A 24,209-nucleotide genomic window follows, 5' to 3' on the forward strand; every position below is an offset into this window, starting at 1 on the left:
CTAAAACCTTCACTATCTCTACATTTTTGGGAAATTATCCAAACTTCTAAAAGTACTTTTTTTTTAATTTATTTTTTTACACAGCAGGTTCTTAAATAGTTATCCATTTTATACACATCAGTGTATACATGTCATTCCCAATCTCCCAATTCATCCCACCACCACCCCTGCCGCTTTCCCCACTTGGTGTCCATACGTTTGTTCTCTACATCTGTGTCTCAGTTTCTGCCCTGCAAACCGGTTCATCTGTACTATTTTTCAAGGTTCCCCATATACATGTTAAGATACGATATTTGTTTTTCTCTTTCTAACTTACTTCACTCTGTATGACAGAGTGAATACAGATCCATCCATGTCTCTACAAATGACCCAATTTCGTTCCTTTTTATGGCTGAGTAATTCCATTGTATATATGTACCACATCTTTTTTTTTTAATTAATTAATTTATTTATTTATTTTTGGCTGTGTTTGGTCTTCATTTCTGTGCGGTCTTCTTTCTCTAGTTGTGGCAAGCGGGGGCCACTCTTCATCGCAGTGCACGGGCCTCTCACTGTCGCGGCCTCTCTTGTTGCAGAACGCAGGCTCCAGACGCACAGCCTCAGTAGTTGTGGCTCACGGGCCTAGTTGCTCCACAGCATGTGGGATCTTCCCAGACCAGGGCTCGAACCCGTGTCCCCTGCATTAGCAGTCAAATTATCAACCACTGCACCACCAGGGAAGCCCTAACACATCTTTATCCTTTCGTCTGTCGATGGGCATTTAGGTGGCTTCTATGACCTGGCTATTGTAAATAGTGCTGCAGTGAACATTGGAGTGCATGTGTCTTTTTGAGTTACAGTTTTCTCTGGGTATATGCCCAGTAGTGGGATTGCTGGGTCATATGGTAATTCTATTTTTACTTTTTTAAGGAACCTCCATATTTTTTCTCCATAGTTGCTGTATCCATTTACATTCCCACCGACAGTGCAAGAGGGTTGCCTTTTCTCCACACCCTCTCCAGCATTTGTTACTTGTAGGTTTTCTGATGATGCCCATTCTAACTGGTGTGAGGTGACACCTCACTGTAGTTTTGATGTGCATTTCTCTAATAATTAGTGATGCTGAGCAGCTTTTCATGTGCTTCTTGGCCATCTGTATGTCTTCTTTGGAGAAATGTCTATTTAGGTCTTCTGCCCAGTTTAGAATTGGGTTGTTTGTTTTTTTAATAATGAGTTTCATGAGCTGTTTATATATTTTGGAGATTAATCCTTTGTTGATTCGTTTGCAAATATTTTCTCCCATTTCTGAGGGTTGTCTTTTCGTCTTGTTTGTAGTTTCCTTTGCTTTGCAAAAGCTTTTAAGTTTCATTAGGTCCCATTTGTTTATTTTTGTTTTTATTTCCATTACTCTAGTAGGTGGATCAAAACAGATCTTGCTGTGATTTATGTCAAAGAGTGTTCTTCCTATGTTTTCCTCTGAGAGTTTTATAGTGTCTGGTCTTACATTCAGGTCTCGAATCCATTTTGAGTTTATTTTTGTGTATGGTGTTAGGGAGTGTTCTAATTTCATTCTTTTACATGTAGCTGTCCAGTTTTCCCAGCACCACTTATTGAAGAGACTGCCTTTTCTCCATTGTATATCCTTGCCTCCTTTGTCATAGATTAGTTGACCATAGGTACGTGGGTTTAACTCTGGGCTTTCTATCCTGTTTCATTGATCTATATTTCTGTTTCTGTGCCAGGACCATACTGTCTTGATTACTGTAGCTTTGTAGTATAGTCTGATGTCAGGGAGTCTGATTCCTCTAGCGCTTTTTTTTCCCCTCAAGACTGCTTTGGCTATTCAGGGTCTTTTGTGTCTCCATACAAATTTTAAGATTTTTTGTTCTAGTTCCATAAAAAATGCCATTGGTGATTTGATAGGGATAGCATTGAATCTGTAGATTGCTTTGGGTAGTATAATCATTTTCACAATGTTGATTCTTCCAATCCAAGAACATGGTATATCTCTCCATCTGTTTATATCATGTTTAATTTCTTTCATCAGTGTCTTATAGTTTTCTACATATAAGAGTCTTTTATTCTCCCTAGGTAGGTTTATTCCTAGGTATTTTATTCTTTTTGTTGCAGTGGTAAATGGGAGTGTTTCCTTCATTTCTCTTTCAGATTTTTCATCATTAGTGTATAGGAATGCAAGAGATTTCTGTGCATTAATTTTGTATCCTGCAACTTTACCAAATTAATTGATTAGCTCTAGTAGTTTTCTGCTGGCATCTTTAGTTTCTCTATGTATAGTATCACGTCATCTGCAAAGAGTGTCAGTTTTACTTCTTTTCCAATTTGTATACTTTTTATTTCTTTTTCTTTTCTGATTGCTATGGCTAGGACTTCCAAAACTGTGTTGAATAATAGTGGTGAGAATAGACATCCTTGTCTTGTTCCTTATCTTAGAGGAAATGCTTTCTGTTTTTCACCATTGAGAATGATGTTTGCTGTGGGTTTGTCATATATGGCCTTTATTATGTTGAGGTAGGTTCCCTCTATACCCACTTTCTGGAGAGTTTTTACTTTCAGTCTGAATGTGTCGCTAGGTCTGAAGTGGGTCTGTTGTAGACAGCATATATATGAGTCTTGTTTTTGTATCCATTCAGCAAGCCTGTGTCTTTTGGTTGGAACATTTTAATCCATTCACTTTTAAGGTAATTATCGATACGTGTGTTCCTATTACCATTTTCTTAATTGTTATGGGTTTGTTTTTGTATGTCGTTTTCTTCTCTTGTGTTTTTCACTTAGAGAAGTTCCTTTAGCATTTGTTGTTTGGTGGTGCTGGTTTGGTAGTGCTGAATTCTCTTAGCTTTTGCTTGTCTGTAAAGCTTTTGATTTCTCCATCAAATCTGAATGAGACCCTTGCCAGGCAGAGTAATCTTGGTTGTAGGTTCTTCCCTTTCATCACTTTAAATATGTCATGCCACTCCCTTCTGGCTTGTAGAGTTTCTACTGAGAAGTCAGCTGTTAACCTTATGGGAGTTCCCTTGTATGTTATTTGTCATTTTTCCTTTGTTTGCTTTCAGTAATTTTTCTTTGTCTTTAATTTTTGCCAGTTTGATTACTATGCGTCTCAGTGTGTTTCTCCTTGGGTTTATCCTGCCTGCGACACTCTGCGCTTGCTGGACGTGGGTGGCTGTTTCCTTTTCCATGTTAGGGAAGTTTTCGATTATAATCTCTTCAGATATTTTCTCGGGTCCTTTCTCTCTCTCTTCTCCTTTTGGGACCCCTATAATGCGAATGTTGTGTTTAATGTTGCCCCAGAAGTCTCTTAGGCTGTCTTCATTTTTTTTCATTCTTTTTTCTTTATTCTGTTCCGTGGCAGTGAATTCCACCATCCTGTTTCCAGGTCACTTATCTGTTCTTCTGCCTCAGTTATTCTGCTATTGATTCCTTCTAGTGTATTTTTTATTTCAGTTATTGTATTGTTCATCTCTGTTCTTTAATTCTTCTAGGTGTTTGTTCTTTAATTTTTCTAGGTCTTTGTTAAACATTCCTTGCATCTTCTTGATCTTTGCCTCCATTGTTTTTCTGAGGTCCTGGATCATCTTCACTATCATTATTCTCAATTCTTTTTCTGGAAGGTTTCCTATCTCCACTTCATTTAGTTGTTTTTTGGGGGTTTTATCTTGTTTCTTCATCTGATTCATAGCCCTCTGCCCTTTCATCTTGTCTGTCTTTCTGTGATTGTGGTTTTTGTTCCACAGGCTACAGGGTTGTAGTTCTTCTTGCTTCTGCTGGTGGATGAGGCTATCTATGAGGCTTGTGCAAGTTTCCTGGTAGGAGCGACTGGTGGTGGGTAGCGCTGGGTGTTGCTCTTTTGGGCAGAGCTCAGTAAAATTTCAGTCTGCTTGTCTGCTGATGGGTGGGGCTGGGTCCCTCCCTGTTGGTTGTTTGGCCTGAGGCAACCCAACACTGGAGCCTACCTGGCCTCTTTGGTTGGGCTAATGGCAGACTCTGGGAGGGCTCACGCCAAGGAGTACTTTTCAGAACTTCTGCTGCCAGTGTCCTTGTCCTCACGGTGAGCCACAGCCACCCCCGTCTCTGCAGCAGACCCTCCAACACTAACAAGTAAGTCTGGTTCAGTCTCCTATGGGGTCACTGCTCCTTCCCCTGGGTCCTGATGCACGCACCACTTTGTGTGTGCCCTCCATGAGTGGAGTCTCTGATTCCCCCAGTCCTGTCCAAGTCCTGCAGTCAAGTCCTGCTACCCTTCAAAGTCTGATTCTCTAGGAATTCCTCCTCCCGTTGCCGGACCCCCAGGTTGGGAAGCCTGATGTGGGGCTCATAACCTTCAGTCCAGTGGGTGGAATTCTGTGGTATAAGTGTTATCCAGTTTGTGAGTCACCCAGCAGTTATGGGATTTGACTTTATTGATTGTGCCCCTCCTACTGTCTCATTATGGCTTCTCCTTTGTCTTTGGATATGGGGTATGTTTTTTGGTGAGTTCCAGTGTCTTCCTGTCGATGATTGTTCAGCAGTTAGTTGTGATTTCGGTGCTCTCACAAGAGGGAATGAGCGCACGTCCTTTTACTCCGCCATCCTGATCCAATCTCCCAAAAAAGCTTTTATATATAGTAAGTCTTGAGATCAAGTAGTGATGAATTGGGGAGAATTAACATTTAACAGAATTGAGTTTTCTGATCTATGAACATGGTGTCTCTATTTAAGCCTGCTTTAATTTTTCTCAGTAGTGTTTTGCAGTGTTTAGAGTACAGGTATTACTCATATTTTATTAAATTTATGCCTGATTATTTTATATTTCTTGATGCTATTGTAAATTGTATTACTTTTGTTTTTAACTTTAATTTTTAATTGTTCACTCCTAATATATAGGACTAGTGTTAATTTTTTTTTGTACATTGACTTTATAACCTTCAGCTTTGCTAAACTCGTTTATTCTAGTAGCATTTTTGTAGATTCCTTGAGATTTTCTCCATAGATAATCATGCCATCTATGAATAAAGTAGTAACTACTTCTATTCTACATCTGTGCATTTTATTTCTTTTTCTGCTTTACTGCATTGGCTAGAACCTGTACCTATTGAATAACAGTGCTGAGAGTGGACATTCTTGCCTTGTTTTTGATCTCAGAGTGAAGTATCAGGATTTTTTAAATAGATGCCCTTTATCAGGTTGAGGAATTTCCTTTCTGTTTTCAGTGTTCTATGAGTTTTAGATGTTGAATTTTGCCAAATTCTTTTCTGCATCTCTTGATAATCATTAGTTTGTGAGAGGTTTTGGTCTATTAATAAATTGATTTTCAAATGTTAAACCAACCTTGCTTTTCTGGGACGAATTTGGTCACGATGTTTATCTTTTTTCTATATTGCTGGATTCAGTTTCCTAATTTTTGTTCAGGATTTTTTCGTCTATGTTCCTGAGGATATTGATTTATAATTTTCTTACGTCTTCGTCTAGTTTTGGTGTCAGGGTAATGCTGGGCTTATAAAATGAGCTGTATATTGTTCCCTCCTCTTTTGTTTTCCTTAGGAGTTTGTGTAGAATTGCTATTATTTCTTCCTTAAATGTATGGTGCCATTTACCTTTGAAGTCATCTGGGCCTGGAGTTTTCCTTACAGGAAAGTTTTAAACTATGTATTCAATGTCTTTAATAGAATAAGGGTGTACAGATTATCTGTATCTTTTTGAAAGAATTTTGGTAGTTTGTGTCTTTCACGAAATGCTTCCATTTCATCTAACTTGTTGTATTTCTTGTTCGTAATATTGATATTTCCCTATCATCCTTTCAGTGTCTGTAGGATCTTTAGTGATGTCCCCCTTTAAATTCTTGATACGGGTAATTTTTAACTTAGAATTCTTTTCTGGTCTATCTAGTTAAAGTTTTACTGATATCAGTAAACTGATCTTCTAAGGATCCAGCTTTTGATCTTATTGATTTTATTTTTCTGTTTTCTCTTTCACTGATTTCTGCTCTTTGTTTTACTCATCATGTTTGCTTTGTGTTAATTTTGCTAAGTTCTTAAGGTGGAAGCCTAGATCACTGATTTGAGACATTCCTTTTCTAAAACAGGGATTTAATATTATAAATTTTGCTCTAGGCATTATTTTGGCTGTATCTCACAAATTTTCATATGTGGTATTTCTATTTTTATTCAGCTTGAAATATTTTCTGATATTTAATGTTTCCTTAAGATTTCTTTTTAGAAGTTTTTTTTTTAATTTTTTTAAATATTGTGTTTTTCCAGATATCTTTTTGATTTTGGTTTCTAATTTGATATTGTTATGGTCAAAGAGCATGTTTAATATGATTTTAATCCTCAAATTTGAGACTTGTGTTATACGACAGAATATATTCTATCTTGGTGAACATACCATGTGCATTTGAAAAGAATGTGTATTCTATTGTTGGGTAAAAGGCTCAGTATATGTTGATTAAATCAAATTGGTTGATGATGTTTTCCAAGTTCTTTATGTATATTCTTGCAGATTTTGTGTCTACCTGTTTTATCAATTACTGAGAGAGGGCTGTTGAAATCTCTAATGGTAGTTTTAAAAATTACATTATTTTTAATCTAATGAAAGTGGAAAGTTATAATGTTAAGACGGTTTGGAGTTGTAAAGGCTAAATTTTAAAAAAAAATGGTTTAAGGCGGGTGTATGTGCTTCTTAATATGCTTTAGAATCACATAGGTTTGTATTCCATTCCCAGTCCTGCCATTTATTACCTTAGCAACTCCTCCAAGCGTAGCTGTTCTTTGGATAGAGATATTACAAACTTCTTGGAGCTAGTGTGGGGATTAAATGCAATAATATATGTAGAATTCTTCCTGATGCCCAACATACAGTAATTCTTGAACAAATAGGAATTATTTTTGCATTTTCTGAGTTGCAACCTAGGATGTGGAATGCATATTTCAATATTTGATCCTTTTCACCTGTTAACTTATTTTTCTTTTTTATTTCACCATTGGCCTGCACCATGATCTTCCTCTTTGTATATCTTTTTTCCTTTTGTTTTTATATGCCTAAATTTTACTGACAGTTTCTTTAGAGTCTTAATTGAGTATAGATTGCCTTGTTGTGTTGTGAAAAAGGTTTTTTCTTGACATAATTTTACCCACTTTGCAATAAAATATTAAAGAAAAAGATAGGAGTGTTGGTGTGGTAGATATACTTGCAACAGCTGTATAAACATCCCACACTACTTCACCGTCTGAAGGTCAATCTCTTTTTCTTTTTCTTCAGATAAACCGAGAAAGTTGGTGTACCATTGAGCCATGCCCAGATGCAGCATCTCTCTTGGCTCCAACGCAGAGCGCAGGTACGCGGAGATTCCCCAACTTCCAATTTGCTTGAATAATTCATCCAAAATGTCCATTTTCTAGAGCCACATTCCCACTCTAATAACAGATTGTTTGATTTCAAGGTCTGTCCTTCATGAGCATTAATGGGATAAATCAGAAGGAGGGGTGTATGTGATTTGGGTTTGTAGGCATTTTGTCTCACAGTTGAAAATGAACACGTAATTACCTAAATTTCACTTCAGTATTAAGTTTTCACATGTGGCTTTATGATTTATTAATTCATCTGTGAAGGCGTATGTGCTGTGCATATATGTACATGTGATAAAGGTTTCTTATTATGGTAAAACTATAAATATGTATTATTAAGGACTAATCCTGGGGCTCTCGATTTTGGTTGTACATTGAAATTACCTAGGGAGCTTTAAAAATGTAGTGATCTCTGGGTCCTGCCCCTAGGGATTCTGATTTAATTGGGCTGGGGTGTGGTCTGGGCATCAGAATCTTTAAAAGCTCCCTTGGTTCCTCTGCTTTGTAGCCAAGATTGAGAGCCATAATCTTTGGAAGTATTGTCAGCAATTGAGTCTTTCCTTAAGCACCCATGAGGTATTAGTAACATTGGATGAGGGTAAAATTCTCTTAAGACCTTGCTGGTTAATGACACAGCACATGATCTGTGGTTAGTTAGGAATCCCAACTTTTTATCCAAGTTTAGCCACTAATTCACTGTGACGTAAGGTACGTTCCCTAATGTCTATGTGCTCTATTGTCTTCCATCCCTAAAGCCTTACTGGCCTTTCTTAAGGGAAGAGTCCGAATGACCTGGTGAGTAACTGAAGTCTCTGTGCCTGTTCTTGCAGCTGGTAATTTGCATTTTGGGCTCTTGAGTCGACTTTACCCAACAAAACCTCTGTTAACCTGTCCAGTTTTCACTGACCTGCTTTAAAAATTACCAAGTTTTCATTTACTGGTCTTTTAGAGACAGTTTAGCTGTGGATGTCCTGCAGTAGTATTAAATTTAAAGGCAGATGGTTCAAATCCTCTATCTCCAGAGAAGTTTCCTACTGATTCTCAGTCCTCTGACTTTGCTCCAAAGGAAGTGTCAGAACAAATATGAAAAGTTTTTTTCTGTTTTTCTCTCACGTGGAAAAAGAGGTTAAAGGATATTATTATGCTGTAGTTGTGTTTCGGGTCTCTGAATATTATAAGACTGACCTTGTTCACAGATGTAACTTACATTTTCCCTATCTCTCCCCCTAGAATCTTCTACTTAAAAGTATAGTACTGTGTTTTGGTTCTTTAAGCTGTTTGGGGCTTTTTCTAAAAGTGTAATTACTCTCAACCACTCAGGCAGTGAAATTGTCTGCTATGTAGAGGTTGCCTCATAATTTGAATATTCACAGGAAGTTTCTTCACATGCTGCAGTTTATTTTACTCATTTAAGGAAATGTATTTTGAACCCCTGAGCATTTTCCCCAGGGCATAATCTTGACCTTCTCCATACCCCAGCCCCCAAAAGACTTTGGTTTTTTTAGAGTGATTCTTTTTAAACTTCAGTTTATCAAAACCCAAGATCTGGATTATGCTTCTGAACTTCAGACCTGAGATTTTTATTTTAGGCATATTGTTTTGTGAATTCTAGGTACTTTCAGTCATGTAGGTTTCTTTCTTTTACTTTTAAACACAGCTCAAGAGAGCAATAGTGTTAGACTAAATAAGGTAGTAACATTTAAAATCACTTTGTATACTCTTCAATCCAGGATAAATGCAAACCTATTTAAATAGGAATAAATACAGATGTGTTATGATTAACATGGTTCAGCAAAGCCCAGTGAGTGGGCTGCTGGTAAGTTTTCCTACCCTTCCCCAACTATAATTTGTTTACATATGTATAATTGAAACCTCAAAGACTAGATAGCACTTTAAAAGTGCACATTTTGTTAGCTTTTAAAAAGCTAGTGGCTCAGGACACAAAAGTTATAGACAGATTTATATATGGGTCATAAAATGGGGTTGGCCCACCTCAAGGTGTAATGTCCTTACTGGATACTTGTCAAATCACACATTACAGGTTAATGAAGCCTTAGCTCCATTAGGCATGTTTATCGCATGCCTGCTGTGTACTCAGGGGCGGAGTTCTGGTTACTATATATATAAATTATTTCTCACCATCCCTACAACTATGTTAGGGAGGTACAAATCATCCCATTTCATTGGTATGGAAATGGAGACTTAGAGGGTCAAATTCCTTCTTGCCTGGGATCTTTTTGCTATAAGTATTCGGATCCAGATTTGAGCCACATCAGCCTCACTCTGAAACCAATGATCATTCATTCCTGTTTATACCTTTGTTTGCTGCTCCACTTTATTCCTTAGGAAGGGGGGCATGTAAGAAGAAAGGAAAGATTTTATCCATTTTGAAAACTTGTCAACACATGTGAAATGGGGTATAGATTAGCTCTGCCTTAGGGTCCCCCCACTTCCATTTGTGGGGTTTCATAATGGCTTAAAGTCCTTTTCTCTCCCTTGTTCCTCGTTTTCATAGTCTTCCCTCCGCCCCAGCTCACCAACCAACATTGTATCACAGCAGCAGATTCTCATCCCAGACTTGGTTTGTGGTCCCTTGTAGTGCTGGCTTGGATTTATTTTCTGGGTGAGGTATTCCTACCAAGGCTGAGTCCGGATCTTCCCCGTGGATTTTCCATTAGAATGTCTTAAGCTGCTCTGTTTTCCAGGTCTGGAATTGGGACGTGGTCTGTTTGACTGCCAGCTGGACAGCTAGCACCTTAGCATAGTTGCTGCGGCAGCCCTTTCTTTCCTTGGCCAGTCCCCCTATTTTCCCCTCATCCATGGAGTGGAGTTTTTGATTTTTCCAAGTGGGGAAAAGGTGTGGGGGGAACAAGTAGAAAAATCACAGCCACCAGCTCCACCTAAGTTAGTACATACTCTGGGATGTGGGAAAAAAGGGACCAGAACTCCAGAATCCCCATGATTTCCAGTCTTTAAAAGGCAAGGCTATTCCCATTAACTAACACACTCAGAAATAGTTTGGACCAAGACTGAAATGGACCAAGGTAATTTTTTCTTTAACTGAAACATTTTCAGATTAATCTGCGGGCCGTGCCTTTATTCCTATGGCATCCTTTCTGTACTTCTGTGTTGAAATTACCTCTTAATATATTCATTTCTACTACAAAATTGTAAACTACTCCCCCCCTCCACATAGACACAAACATTAGGCATCTCTTTTTATTTGGATAATTCCCAGTACCTAGTCAAATGCCTAACTAATAGAAAAGGTAATTTTATTGACAAGTGATTCATGACCTGTATCAGTGCAGCGCCTCTTTGACCCTTCCTCTAAGATTCCTGGCTAATGCAGGGCAAATTATTTATTGATTGATGATCAGTTATTAGTTAATTTAGATAAGAAAAACTTCCTCTTCTCATTATCTCTGAACACAGACCTGTACACACACACACACACACACACACACACACACACACACACACACACACACACTTATTGTCTAAGCATAGACTATAAGAATTAAAAGACACATTAGGGGTCGTCTAGTTCAGTCTCCACTTCCACTTCTGCGCAGACAGCTTTTTCGAAATGTCTTGCCACGGTCACTCAGCCTTTGCTCCAGCCCTTCTGGTGAACGAGCCTCATGACTTTATAAGGCTGCCAGCCTATGGCCCGAAGCCCCGTTATAGTGAAGCTCTGGCTTCCACTTGGCAGGCTTTGTTCTCCCTCCTGAATGGCACAGGGCAAATCTGCAGCCATCCTCAGACACATTTTCTTCAAGCTCCTCTGCAACCTGAATGTATCCCAGGTGTTTCCACTCATGGTGACCTCATTACCATGCATGCATTTTTGTTTATCAGTGTTTTAATTTAATTTATCAATATTTAGGAACAAACACAACCGTATAGGTGCAGTGTTGGTGGCACATACTGGCCAGACTGTCCCCATTTTGGATTTGGGTGCATTGTCTATTAATAGAGCCTAAAACCATTAGTATTTGTTTGTTTTGCCATAACCTTGTATTGTGAACTCCTCTTGAATTTGCTTTCAAGCAAAACCTCCAGGTAGAGTTCTCATGAACTGCTAGGTAGCCAGGTTATCTACTCTCTCCCTCATCACTTAGTGTCACCTGCAGGTTTGATAAACATACGTTTGTTTTTCCAAATCATGCTTAATGCTAACTAGAATGGAAACGCTTCATTCTTCAAAACTTCTTGAAGGAGGTTGATGTCTTACTTGGTTTCACCATGTACACAGAGATATTTTTATCTCTGTTGTTATCAGGTCACATGTCCTTTTTGTTTACAGAGTTAAAGAAGAGAGTGGGTTAAATACTTTGCTAATTTAAGCATACAAATCTTTAGAATCCCTAGATGTACCAATGTAATATTTCTATCAAGGCCCTCTCTGTCTGGTTCACCAGAGTCCACATCCTAGTTGTTGAACTGAAAACAGATTCTAGATTATATATTTTTCTTCATCACATTATTCATCCAATGTCAGATCTATTAAAGGTAGGAGAATTTAAATAGTTATATTTCTGTTATTGCTTAACAGAACCCGTGAGTTTAATACACAGGTATGTTTTATTAGTTATGCTCCCCCTTTGTCTTTTATCTCGGTATTTTGATAAAGTAACAAGTTTCCAGAAAGAACTTAAGTCTCAAAAACAGAAATTGCCCACAAATCCTATCACATAGTTTCCTAATAAGGAACTTCTGATTCTGGTAACAAAAGAAATAAATTCTATAACTACCAGGAGGAAAAGATCATTATTTAAATACATAGGTGGAATTATGGTTCTAAATCATCGTTTTATCTTTCTGTACCTGTGGTTTACATGACAAACTCATGGTTGTCCTGTAGTAACTGTATCAACTGAGAATTGAAAGCTACTAATTCGACTGTGTCCTTTACAGCTTCTTAGTATGAGGAGGGAGGGAGATTCATCAGCTGGTTGATTTAAAAGGCTGGAATGAAAAGAAACTGATTTTTTTTTTTAAAGCAGTGGTTGAATAAATTTTCTTTTTCAGAATGTGATAACTTCCTGGATGTTGGATTGGGCAGAGAGTGTGCCTCAAAACAAGGTGTCCTTAAAAGAGAATCTGGAAGTGATTCTGACCTCTTTCACTCACCCAGTGAAGAAGTGGACAGCATTATCTTCTCCAAGGTACTGTTGTACTCAGTGTGTGACTCCTGCTAGTAAGATGTGACTCCTACTAGCCTTACAGGGCTTCTCTTCAGGTCTTAGAGAAGTGTAAATGCCCACTTTCAGAGAATGAAGCTCCAGGTTGCCAGGCCTTAGAAAGAGGCCTTGGCCACTTTATTTTCTGTAGAATCATGGCTGGTTACGTACAGGTTTTGAAGCTCACATTGAAGCCTAAAGAAATGGAAGTTCCTTTATTGTGAATTAAATCAGATGACAGTGAATACTTCTCAGGGGGCAGGAAGGAACCACAGCTCAGACTGTATGACGTCATGTGTATAAACTAACCACAGAGCCTTCTGATTGATGTGTTTAGGCCTGAAGCTCGCTGCTGAGCTTGGTGATGTCACCCGTCCTCATGGAGCCTGCTTAATTGGAGTTTCTAGAGCTCTGCTCAGGAATCCAAGCTTTCTCACTAGTGAAAAGCCAAGCCCATCCACATGAATCACCTCGTGTTTTCATATAATTTGAAGCTCTGAGAGAGTGTGTGTGTGTGTGTTGGGGGGGGGGGGGTTGTTGCATTCTTTTGCTTATGTTTGTATCTGGTTGCAGCAAGGTTGGTTTTGTCTCCTAAGAAGAATAGAGGCCTTTCCCACAGCAGGATCAGCAAATGGTACTCAGTTATATGCCACAAGTGCTTGTCTTTATAATAGAGGGTGGTTGAGGGGGCAGAAACATGGCAGCTGTGCAGACGCCTTTGTGAGGGTTCACGATGACTTTGGAGAAGTGATGAGAGCAGTTGGGGTTAGTGGCTGCTTAGGTTCTCCAAGGCAGCGTGATGATGCTGGGTTTAAAAGTTACACTAGAAGAAGGCTTACCGTTCTGGGACTCTGGTCTGGAATGTATTTAAGCCTCTGTGCATTTACTTTCACTTTCCCTTCATTTTTGCTCAGCGGCTCTCGTATGCCCGCTTGGCCTCCCCTCACCCTTTTCCTCGTTCCTTTTCCTTGTGGTCATTGTCTTCCAGAGGGCCTTGGAAAGACTCATGGCATTGTTAGTCATAGAAGGGATTCTGTAAAGTAAAAAGTCCACACAACTTGGAGGATCTGTCCTTCTCCGAAGTTATTTAGGGAGAGGGACACCAATATGATCTTTTTTTTTTTTTTTTTTTTTTTTAACCAACAGAATTTAGGTAATTTCCACTGTGATTTTGAGGTTTTCATTGTGAGGACTCCTAAAGTGTCCACCTCCCCTCAAGGGGAATACCATTCCGAAGGTGCATGTCTTTAAAAATGTATTGCTTTTGTCCGAGATAAATAAATTAGATAATCTCTCTAAGTTCCAGCTTTAAAATAGTCATCAGTAATCACTGAAGCTGGGTCATGGATACATGAGGATTTGTTAAACATGTATATATGTGTGAAAATTTTCTTACTAAGAAATTTTTAACAAATTGCAAAGTCTCCATTAAGAAATAATTGCTTGAACCTCCTAGGTGCGTGACAGCTTGCCCTGGGCGTTACCATCTCTGCAGAATGATAGTTATTTCTGGTTACTAAATTGAATGATTTTCCTAGCTAAGGGGAATTAGAATTTACTACATTTTACCTAATTATTCGAACTGCCAAAAGCACTTAGGAGATTGTTCATACAAATGGCCAGTGCTAGATTTGGCAGTTTTTTCAGGATGACTGGACAGATACAATTTTTAAAGGTTGAAGCATACCCTGAATAAACTTTGACCAACATTTCATACTGGGGTGCCTCAGGAAGTCGAGAAATGGCGAATGCACTTTCACCTCTTCATGCTGACAGAAGAATGTCTGATGGCCTGGGGTGAGATTTGGAGGGTCCTTCCTCTTAGTGTCTCCGCTCTACCACTGTTGTTAGTGACAGAGAGGTTTTGCAATAATGTTTTCTCTAGCATTCATAAAACCCAGGGTTTACATGTGACGGGAAAAGGAGACAGACAGACTCATGTGTACAAGATGCTTACTTTATACTAGGCACTGAACAGAATTTTTAAAGTATGTGGTCACATTTCATGCTCCCAGCAACCCTGCAAGGTGGGTGGTTTTATCTTCATTATACTCCTGAGGAAATAGAGGCTCTGATTGGTAAAGAAGTTTACTCAAAATTACTCAGCTGGTAAGTAACAAAATTGAGATTTGTACGTAGCCCTAACTCTGAAATCTGTTCATTTTCTGTTATTTTGCTCTCAACCTCCAGACACCTGCTTTAATAACCAGTGCTTTATATAGAAGCATGGCAGTGGCAGACAGGCCATCAGCTACTTCCTTAAAAGCCTTCCTCTGTGGTCATCCACACAACATGTACTGTGAAACATCAGATTGTCCCAGAGCTTCTTCTCAGGCTCCAGCCCTCCCACTCTCCCTTCTCTAAAAAATAATCTGTAGACAAGGCATTGCAACATCCTTTTCTGCGAACCATGAGTGGTGCATTAGGTCACTTCCTGCAGCCACTTGTGTGACTCTGGCCTTAACAGAGGTCTCTTTAACATTAGCCTGCGATGTTTGTCAGAACTTTCCACTTAATCTTATGTTTCCACTCAGTATGCCTGCCTCCTGGCAAGTATGACTCTTTGGTGAGTGTTGCGAGCTTCATGTTTATTCTTATGGATATTTGCTCGTTTCTAAGTTCTTTTTTTCCATAGATCAACAGCATAAAATTTAAATTTTGTTTTTAACGTGAGAAGAAATCCTAGGATGCTTTCTGGCACTAGCTAAGAAAGAAAAGTGTGATCATAAAATACACGATCTGGGCCACTCTGTTATCCAAAAGGATAATTGAAAGCCACAGAAAATACTGATAGTTGCTGCCTCTTTTCCCAGAGATAAAGTAAAGCCCTTACACCTTTTTTTTTCCTCCAAGTTATAAGACATATCCACAATTAAGAAAATCAAAGTAACTCCCCTAAGATGCTAACCCTTAAAGGAAAATCCTTTATTTTATAATGCTGTAGTTTGCTCTCAAGTACTTAAACACCAAGCCAAAAATTTACCTTTTATTTTAAACTTTTAAAGTAAATATGTTTACAGAATCCAAATTAGAAAAACTATAATCACTTATGAATAAGTATTGAAATTATTGTAATTTCAGAACTGTGAAGCAGGGCTGATGCTTGCTATCAGATACTTAAATAAAGTATTGTACATAAATGGATTAAGTGATTGGCATACATTAGGATTTTAAAATATGAGCTTTTATTTTCAAGGCACATGGCAGAGTGTCCTGTGTATAATATAATAGATAATAATTTATAAGTATTTGACGAGTAAGTGAATGAAAATTAAAGGACTAGTATTTTGGCAATATTAAGCATGATTCCTTCAGGTGTAGTAATAAGATATAAACTGCATAGCTATTTCTATATTTCTATGTATATAAGTGTATATAATGTTTACACCTCTCTATATACATATCTATATCATACCTATATGGTGTGACACTGGTTAAGAAAGCCAATCAGGCATTTTTTTCGCCAACATTTTATTTTAAAAATTCTGAAACAGAAAAGTTAGAAGAATTGTGCAGTGAACATCCACCACCTAAATTCTGCAATTAACTTTTTATTACATTTGCTTTGTTACATAGTTATGCATCTGTCTCTCATTCTTCCACCTACCAGTTCATCTAATTTCTTTGATGCACTTCAAAATAACTTACAGGTATCAATACACTTCACCCCTAAATACTTAGAATTCAGTATTTGTTTATAGGGTTGTTGTTTTTTGTTTTTTTATAAAATTTACATACAATGAAGTATGCAGTCTCAAGAGTACCATTCAGTGACTTCCCCCCCAACTTTATTGAGTTACAATCGACAAATAAAAATCATATATATTTGAGGTGTATGACATGTTGTTTATATATATATATAAATAAACACACATATATATGATACTTACATACATATTACATACATACATTGTGAAGTGATTACCACAATCAGGCTAACTAACATATCTGTCACCTCACGTAGTTACTTTTTATGTGTGTGGAGAAAACACTTGAGATTTACTTTCTTGGCAGATTTCAAGGATACAGTACCTTATTATTAACTATAGTGACCATAGTGTATATTAGGTCTCCAGAACTTACTCATCTCATAACTGAAAGTATGTTCCCTTTGACTAACATCTTCCCATTTCCCCCACCCCTCCAGCCCCTGGTAACCACCATTATACTCCCTGTTACTATGAGTTTGACGTTTTTAGATTTCACATTTAAGTGAGATCGTGCAGTATTTGTCTTTCTGTGTCTCGCTTATTTCACTTAGCATGATGCCCTCAAGATGCATCCATGTTATCGCAAATGGCAGGATTTCCTTCTTTTTCAAGGCTGAATAATTCTATATCCATTCATCTGTCGTGGGATACTTAGGATATTTCCATATGTTGGCTACTGTCAATAATGCTGCTTTGAACATGGGAGTGCACATATCTCTTCAAGACAGTGACTTTATTTCCTTTGGATATATACCCAGATGTGGGATTGCTGGATCATATATGGCAGTTAGTCCTGCCTTTAATTTTTTGAGGAACCTCCATACTGTTTTCCATAACAGCTCTACCTCAGTGACCTTTGATTAATGCATTCACCCATCTTTGTAACCTAAATGCCCATAAGGATATATCACTTTGGAAAGTTTTCTCATGCCCCTTCCCAGTCTGTCTCCTCTCTAACCCACTAGAGGCAGCAACCGTTCTAATTTTTTTCTACCACAGGTTAATTTTTCCTATTTCAGAACTTCATATAAATGAAATATAAATATTATCATTCCTCTTAGATGAATACCCAGGAGTGGAATTTCTGGATCATATCGTAAGTGTAGGTTTAGTTTTATAAGAAATTGCCAGACCCTTTTCCAAAGTCGTTGTACCATTTTTTATTCTCAACAGCAAGAATGAGAATTATAGTGGCACCACGTCCTTAGCAACATGTATAATTGTTTTGTTTTGCTTTGACTGTAGCATTTCTGGTGTGCATGTAGTGGTAGCTCACTGTGTTTCTGATTTGCTTTTCCTTGATACCTAATGATTATGTTAAACACATTTTCATGTGTTTATTGGCCACTTATGTGTATCTTCCTTTATGGAATGTCTGTTCATCTCTTTTGCCCATTAAAAAAATTAGATCGTTTATCTTTTTGTTGTTGAGAAGTAGAAATTCTATATATGTATCCTGGATACCAGTCCTTTGTTAGATTTACATTTTGAAAATATTTTCTTCCACTCTATGGCTACCTGTTCACTTTGATAATGCTGTCTTAATGAACTGAATTTTTATATTTTTGATGAAGTGTAACTTATCACATTTTTATAGTATTGCTACCTGTGTCCTATCTTGTTATTGATTTGTCTGCCCCCAGCTGCGGTAACAGCTCTGTAGTTTTTAGCAATAGGATTGAATCCTAGCTGTACCTAGAATCACCTGGAGAGCTTGAAGAAGAAGAAGAAGGGAAAAAAACAAAGACAAAGAAAAAAAGTCTGGCCCTTACTCCAGATCAGTTAAATTAGAAACTTGAGTTTATTATGTAACCTCACTGAGCTTCAGTTTTCTCATCTATAAAATGGGAATAAGAATAGCTACTAAAGGAAATAGTTGTGAGGATTAAAAGAAATCATACATCGAAATCACTTAGTATAGAGCCCCACACATGGTGAGTATCCAGTAAATAATTATTATTCAAATTTATGTAATAGTTATACTGCACATATATTTAAGTAATAGATTCTCTCAAGCTTTATATAAAAATCATCATTTGTTTTGGACTTTTACATTAACTTTTGTTTATGTAATTATTTTGTAATTTCATTCTCTCTAGTTTATTTGGCCTTAAATTAAGCAAAACCCAAGTACCCTTGGGTCACTCTGTTGGACTCAGCCCCTGCCCCTGAAGCCAGAACTGTCTGTTTAAGGCTAGTGTTGGAAAGACCAGCCGCTCTCACACCTTTGTAGTGCTCAGAGGGCATTCTCTCTGAGGCCTATTGGGTTTTTCTAGCCTGATAACCATTTGCAGATTTTCAAAATTTTATAAACCCCAAGGAGAGAGAAGCTGATGGTAGAGATGATAGTTTTTTGTGTGTGTTCCCGTCCTCCTATATGCAGGAGGGAAACCCAATTATGAATACTCAAGAGAGGAAGGATTTGTGTGTCAGTCTCAGGTAGACTTGGTCTTAGTTTCCCTAGCATACATACGTGACTCCCAACCACCCCTTCTCTCCTGTTTCCACCTTTTAACATCTCTTCTACTTCTCTGCCCTAACCCAGTCTTAATACTCATCACAATTGTTTTGGCTGTTTGTTTATAAGAATGAAAATATATATGTACATATATTTCATTCTTATATATATTTATATATAAATGCGTAAGTATTCATATAAATATATATTTATATTACATGTATGTATATGTGTATATATATATATATATATATATATATATATATATATATAGGACTTGGGATATTATTCTTGATTGTCTGGAGGAATGGCAGCATGGGATCAGTTTAACTAGTACATTTGATTTACATGGATTCAAATCTAAGTTTTAAAAAATGTGTTAGTTTAATTGATCCCATGGCACCATTCCTCCAGATAATCAGGAATAATTTCCTAAGTCTTGAAAGTCGTTTAATTAGCAGACATTTTAAGAGAAAAGACCTCTCTGAAGAAAGACTGACAACTCAAAAACTCTTAAGAGGAGCTTCAACTATTAGGCATGGAACATTCTGTCTGTGTCAGAAGCCATAATTTTTCTCCGTTTCTAATATATATAAATGAAAAAACAGCATCCCCCCAATCTGGTACTTTTTTGAGGAGGGAGGAAAATGGTGGAAGTAGTAGTTCTCACATCTGTTATTTGGCAGACATCTCTAGAAACTTTAGCACTAACAAATTCAGGGACTGGAAAGGGAACATTGCAAAAACAGTTCAAAAGTTTTAAAAACCTGCTTTCCTTCTTTCCTCTGTTATCCATGATTTAAATGGACAATACTTTTCAACAGACCTTATATTAATTTCTAACCTTTAGATCTAAAGATCATCATGTGACTTATCCATAGACACATACCTAGCTGTAGAAAGGCTACGACCATACTCTGGGTTTGATTTCTCATTACACCACTGACTACTTTCTAGTCTGCAAAGGTAGTGTAAAGATGTGATGAAGTTGGGAAATTCTTTTGAGAATGCTAAGAAAAACTTGGAGAAAAGTAGTTTAGAGCCTTCTTTAGATTCAGTCTAAAGTTAAAACCATTTGCCTCAGTACTTAATAAATGAGCTCAGTCTTAATTTCTGTATTTGTCCTTTTTTTCCCTTTTCAGATAATAACTGCTAGCTCACAAAAATACTTGAGTGTAAGAATATTATACTGTGTGAACCTGATTCTTAAATCAGGATCAGGAATGCAAAACTAAAGAAATCACGTGTTACTATGAAAAAACTCCCAGGTCTTTTATTTTGTGTTTTTGTTTTTTAAAAACTCAGAGTTAAAAGCACACACCAAGAAATGCCATAGCACACACAAGGAACAAGGCTATGTTGAGGCTGTATGCTAGGCAGATTTCTCCTTTTTACAGAGAAACCTATTCTACCATCTGCAAGTCATTTTCACACTGGGAAGAGCTAACTTGTATGAAGAATGTGTGATAAATGGAAACTTCAACTCAAAAGCTTTCATATCTTTTTTTTTTTTTTTTTTTTTGCTTTCATATCTTTTGAAGCCTTGCTTGTGTGTTTTAAAACAGGCTCATCACACATTTTGCTTTTTTGATGCCCATTCTGCTTGTCCCTTGGTATTGTTTTGAGAATTAGACATTTAGGCAGCTTTAGTTTCCCAGGACCGCTGTAACCAATTACCACAAATTTGGTGGCTTGAAACAACATAAATTTATTCTTTCATAGTTTTGGAGGCAGGAGGTCCTAAAAGCAATGTATCAGAGGGGCTGCTGTCTCTTCTTATAAGGACACTACTGCTTTTGGATTCAGGAACTACCCTAGTGTAGTATGACCTCATCTTAACGAATAACATTTGCAAAGACTCAACCAAATAAGGTCACATTCCGAAAAGGATGTGAACTTGAGGAGGACACTATTCAACACAGTACAGTGAAAAAGCTAAGACATCCTAAAAGTGTCTTCTAAAGTTGGTATTCATGACCATTTATAGTGTCCCTTTCTGTGGAGAGTGGCCCCAGGAATAGAAACTTTAGGATGCCCAGGTCAATCCTCACTAACTTAAAAGGGGTCATCGATAATTTTATTTTAAAACAAGACCTACCCTGTTTTAGAATCTACTTGGTAAAGCATATAGTTTTATTTTACAGTGTGGCCCAGTGAAGGGAACACTGAGGACTTTTCTGATATTGACTTTGAGATCTTATCCTTACAGGGTGGTTTTTTTTGTTTGTTTGTTTTTTAAGGTGATCTTATCCTTACAGGGTTGGTTTTCTTTTTTTTAAGATAACAGAACAGGGCAGTTTAAAAGTTGAAATCAACCTCCATTCAAATCTTGCTTCTCTTGTACTTGGAGGGGTGGGGGAGCCCATGAGACAGTCTGGGCCTCAGATTTCTGACTGTCCAGTGGTCCCCTCGCATCTTTCCCTCACTCATCGTTTAAAGAGCAATTAACGTAGGAAACGGGATTCTACAGGGTGGAAAAAAAAGCTCATATGAGCTGGTGAGATCCAGCCCCAGCGGTATAAAGAAGGTACAGTGTACAGAAGATACAGTGCTTTTGAAGTGTTATGTTAAGCCTTTAAAGTGGCACTCCCTTTAGTATGGGAGTTGTTTTCTGTTTCAAAGCTAACAGGACTCATTAGTTTCCATAATTTTTAAAATCTTTCTTGAAGAGCTGTAAGTTTCTTTACTCCTAATTAAAACTGAGTAGACTGACTGATTAGGGAAATACTGTGAAGGGGAAAAAAAAAAATCACAGAATATCTTTCTCTGTTCCTTGTTCCCTATCCCATAAGAATGCAAAATAAGGGTATTAAGATAGTACAGTGCCAACATCTGTAACTCAGAATGTGAGCATGTATCTTTTTAGACACTTTACTTATCTTTTGGATACATTTATTTTTTGAATGCCATGATGCTTACCTTTCCCTCACCCATCAAATTATGTGTTCTGGTGTCTTTCAGCACGTGGAGAATGTCAGGCCACTGGGATCAAAATGGCACAATTCCTGTTAGGCTCTAGAAGTTGGCCAGGGAAACAGCATCATCACTTTATCAAAGGCTGCATTGCCAGGACTGATTATTTTATGTACAGTTGGCTCGATAAAACTCAGCCAGTACTCAGTTAAAGGAAAAAAGGGGATAGATTTCTTGCATTTAGGTGTTTGTGGCCAGAATTTGGGCATTTGTGGCAGACTTTAGGTGGGATAATAAGCTATTCTGCATTTTTCAAAATGCTACTGAAAACAATTAGACTTGCTTTTGGAATATAAACTTCAGTATATCACTGTTGTAGCCAAGCACACTACCTTGTTTTTAGTTAAGGCTTGTAAAAAAAACAAAACAAAGAAAACCTAAACTTTATATGGTATGAATTTAGAGTTTTCATAAGCAGAAACCTCAGAGACATAGTTTCCCTTCATTTCAGTTGATGGTATTGACTGAAAAAAACTGACTTGAATTAGATCTGTTCCTCTGTAAAAAAGGGAAAACGATGTACTTCTCATCTAGCACCTCTAGTAAAAGGGTAAAAAGAGCATAGACCTCGACCCTACCTTTACTGGAGGCTGTTTGAATCCATCTGTGATCATGCTTTAAGAAAGAAATCTGTTTGAAGCCAACTGTGATCTTGCCTGTCCTACCCACTGTAAAGGGAATAACAGAGAGCTGTCTGCTTGGTCCTGCCATTTCCAACCATACGTGCTTTCTCTCCATTACAGCCTGAGGAAGAACAGTTGGCCTGTGATATCACTGGATCCAGTTCCTCCACCGATGACACAGCATCCTTGGATCGACATTCTTCTCATGGCAGTGATGTGTCCCTCCCCCAGATTTCAAATTTGAACAGGTCCAGAGACCAGCAATGTCTTGATGGTTTCTACAACCATGGGGTGGGAGCTGAGGGTCGAGAGAGTGAGAGTGAGCCTGCTGGCTCAGGTGAGATGGAAGAGGAGGAGATGGACAGCATCACTGAAGTGCCTGCGAACGGCTCTGTCCTGAGGAGCTCTATGCGCTCTCTGTCCCCTTTCCGGAGGCACAGCTGGGGTCCTGGGAAGAACGCAGCCAGTGACGCAGAAATGAACCACCGGAGGTGAGATGGAAGGCTGTTTGTCTAGTCTCTCAGTGTCTGCTTGCTTTTGATTTGGTGTTATTATTAGTAAAAGATTTTAGGAGACACCATGGTATAGAAGAAAGAATATAGGCTTTGGAATCAGGAAAATCTGTGTTTAAACTCTAGCTCTATAACTTTCTATGTGGAAAACCTTGGCAAGTTACTTGACCCTTCTGAGCTTTAACTTTCTCATCTGTAAAACACCTGCCTTTCTGAATATTTGTAATAATAAAGATTACAAGTGAAATATGTCAGTCACGTGGGTGTTTAATAAATGGTAGCATTTGTTCAGGCCAGATTTGTTCATGAAATTCAGAGATTAGAAAATTGGGGGGGAATAGTTTCATGTCAGTTTTGAATTAAGAAATAAACATGAACTCTTAAAGTCTCAACACATCGAAGTCTTCACAGTGCTTCACAGAAATTGCCATCTGTTTCTAGTGCAGAGAGTTGATGAAGTCTAAATTACCAGTGTTTAATCCTTAAGAAATCATAATAATCATTCAGTTGTTAGTGTTTTTCCATGTATCACTCAGTCTTGGGGCTCTCTTGTAAGTGCCACCCAGTCTCATACCTTCAGTTTGGAAGCAGGCGCTAAGAAAAGTTGGATTGGCTTCTGACCATTGGCTGCCTAGATGAATTTAAGCAGATGGCTTTGAGTGTAAAGAACAAGTGCCATGAGGCCTACTGTATGTGCAAAGGTGTGCCTGCTCCAAAGCTGCTTTCTTAATGCGGACAAGCAGCCAAGGGAGGAGGCTGACAGTTGTAAAACAATTGATAGAACGGTTCACCGGCAGCAATTATTGGTTTGTTTGCTTTTTAAAAATTCCTTGACCTCCTAATATTTTGGCTCATAGCTATAAGTACATGTAATCTGATCACATTCACTCGCTCATTTATTCTTTTATTCGGCCAACATATATTAAGCACCGCCTGCACGTCAGGCATTTCTATGTTCTGGAGACCCAGAGGTGAACAGAGTCCCTGCCTTCATCATATCTTACACCTTCCTGACTTGCTACCCTTTTCAGATTCTTTTAATAACACATTGTCTCATGTAATGTTGCAACCTCTTCATGAGTCAGGTGGGATTAACCCCATTTTTGCAGATGAGACTCTGCAGGTAGTTTATATCATTTACCCAAGGTCAGTGGGATCCAGGTTTCCAGTTTCCTGGTCAGGCGCTCTTTCTAGAACTCCGTATTATTCTGGGGTGGAGTTCAGAATGCTAAGCTTAAAAATAAGCGGTTGCTTTATCTGATGGGCAGTTTTTATATATATTTGAAATACTAGATTATGTAAAAAGCAGTTTCTAAAAGCTTTCCTTCCCAGCTTTATTCAAGCTGTACTTTTTTTTTTTTTTTTTTAAAGCATTCATACCACAAGAAAAAATAAGGTTGGGGGAATGATCCCAACAGCCAGAATTCC

The 24,209-nt window shown here is 37.9% G+C and overlaps 1 protein-coding gene across 10 annotated transcripts in view; it reads left to right on the forward strand.

Annotated features, from left to right (window-relative positions):
- The window catches only part of AKAP13 (A-kinase anchoring protein 13), a 342,871-nt gene that overhangs the window by 240,624 nt on the left and 78,038 nt on the right, over positions 1–24,209 (forward strand). For all 10 annotated transcript variants that reach the window (XM_067695979.1, XM_067695923.1, XM_067695933.1 and 7 more), the window contains 3 exons: positions 7,234–7,309; positions 12,354–12,490; positions 22,390–22,760. In XM_067695979.1, the coding sequence (XP_067552080.1) occupies positions 7,234–7,309; positions 12,354–12,490; positions 22,390–22,760 (584 nt within the window). The remainder of the gene's footprint in view (positions 1–7,233; positions 7,310–12,353; positions 12,491–22,389; positions 22,761–24,209) is intronic.

This window comes from Pseudorca crassidens, chromosome 1 (genome assembly GCF_039906515.1).
Source record: "Pseudorca crassidens isolate mPseCra1 chromosome 1, mPseCra1.hap1, whole genome shotgun sequence".
NCBI classification, from domain to species: domain Eukaryota; kingdom Metazoa; phylum Chordata; class Mammalia; order Artiodactyla; family Delphinidae; genus Pseudorca; species Pseudorca crassidens.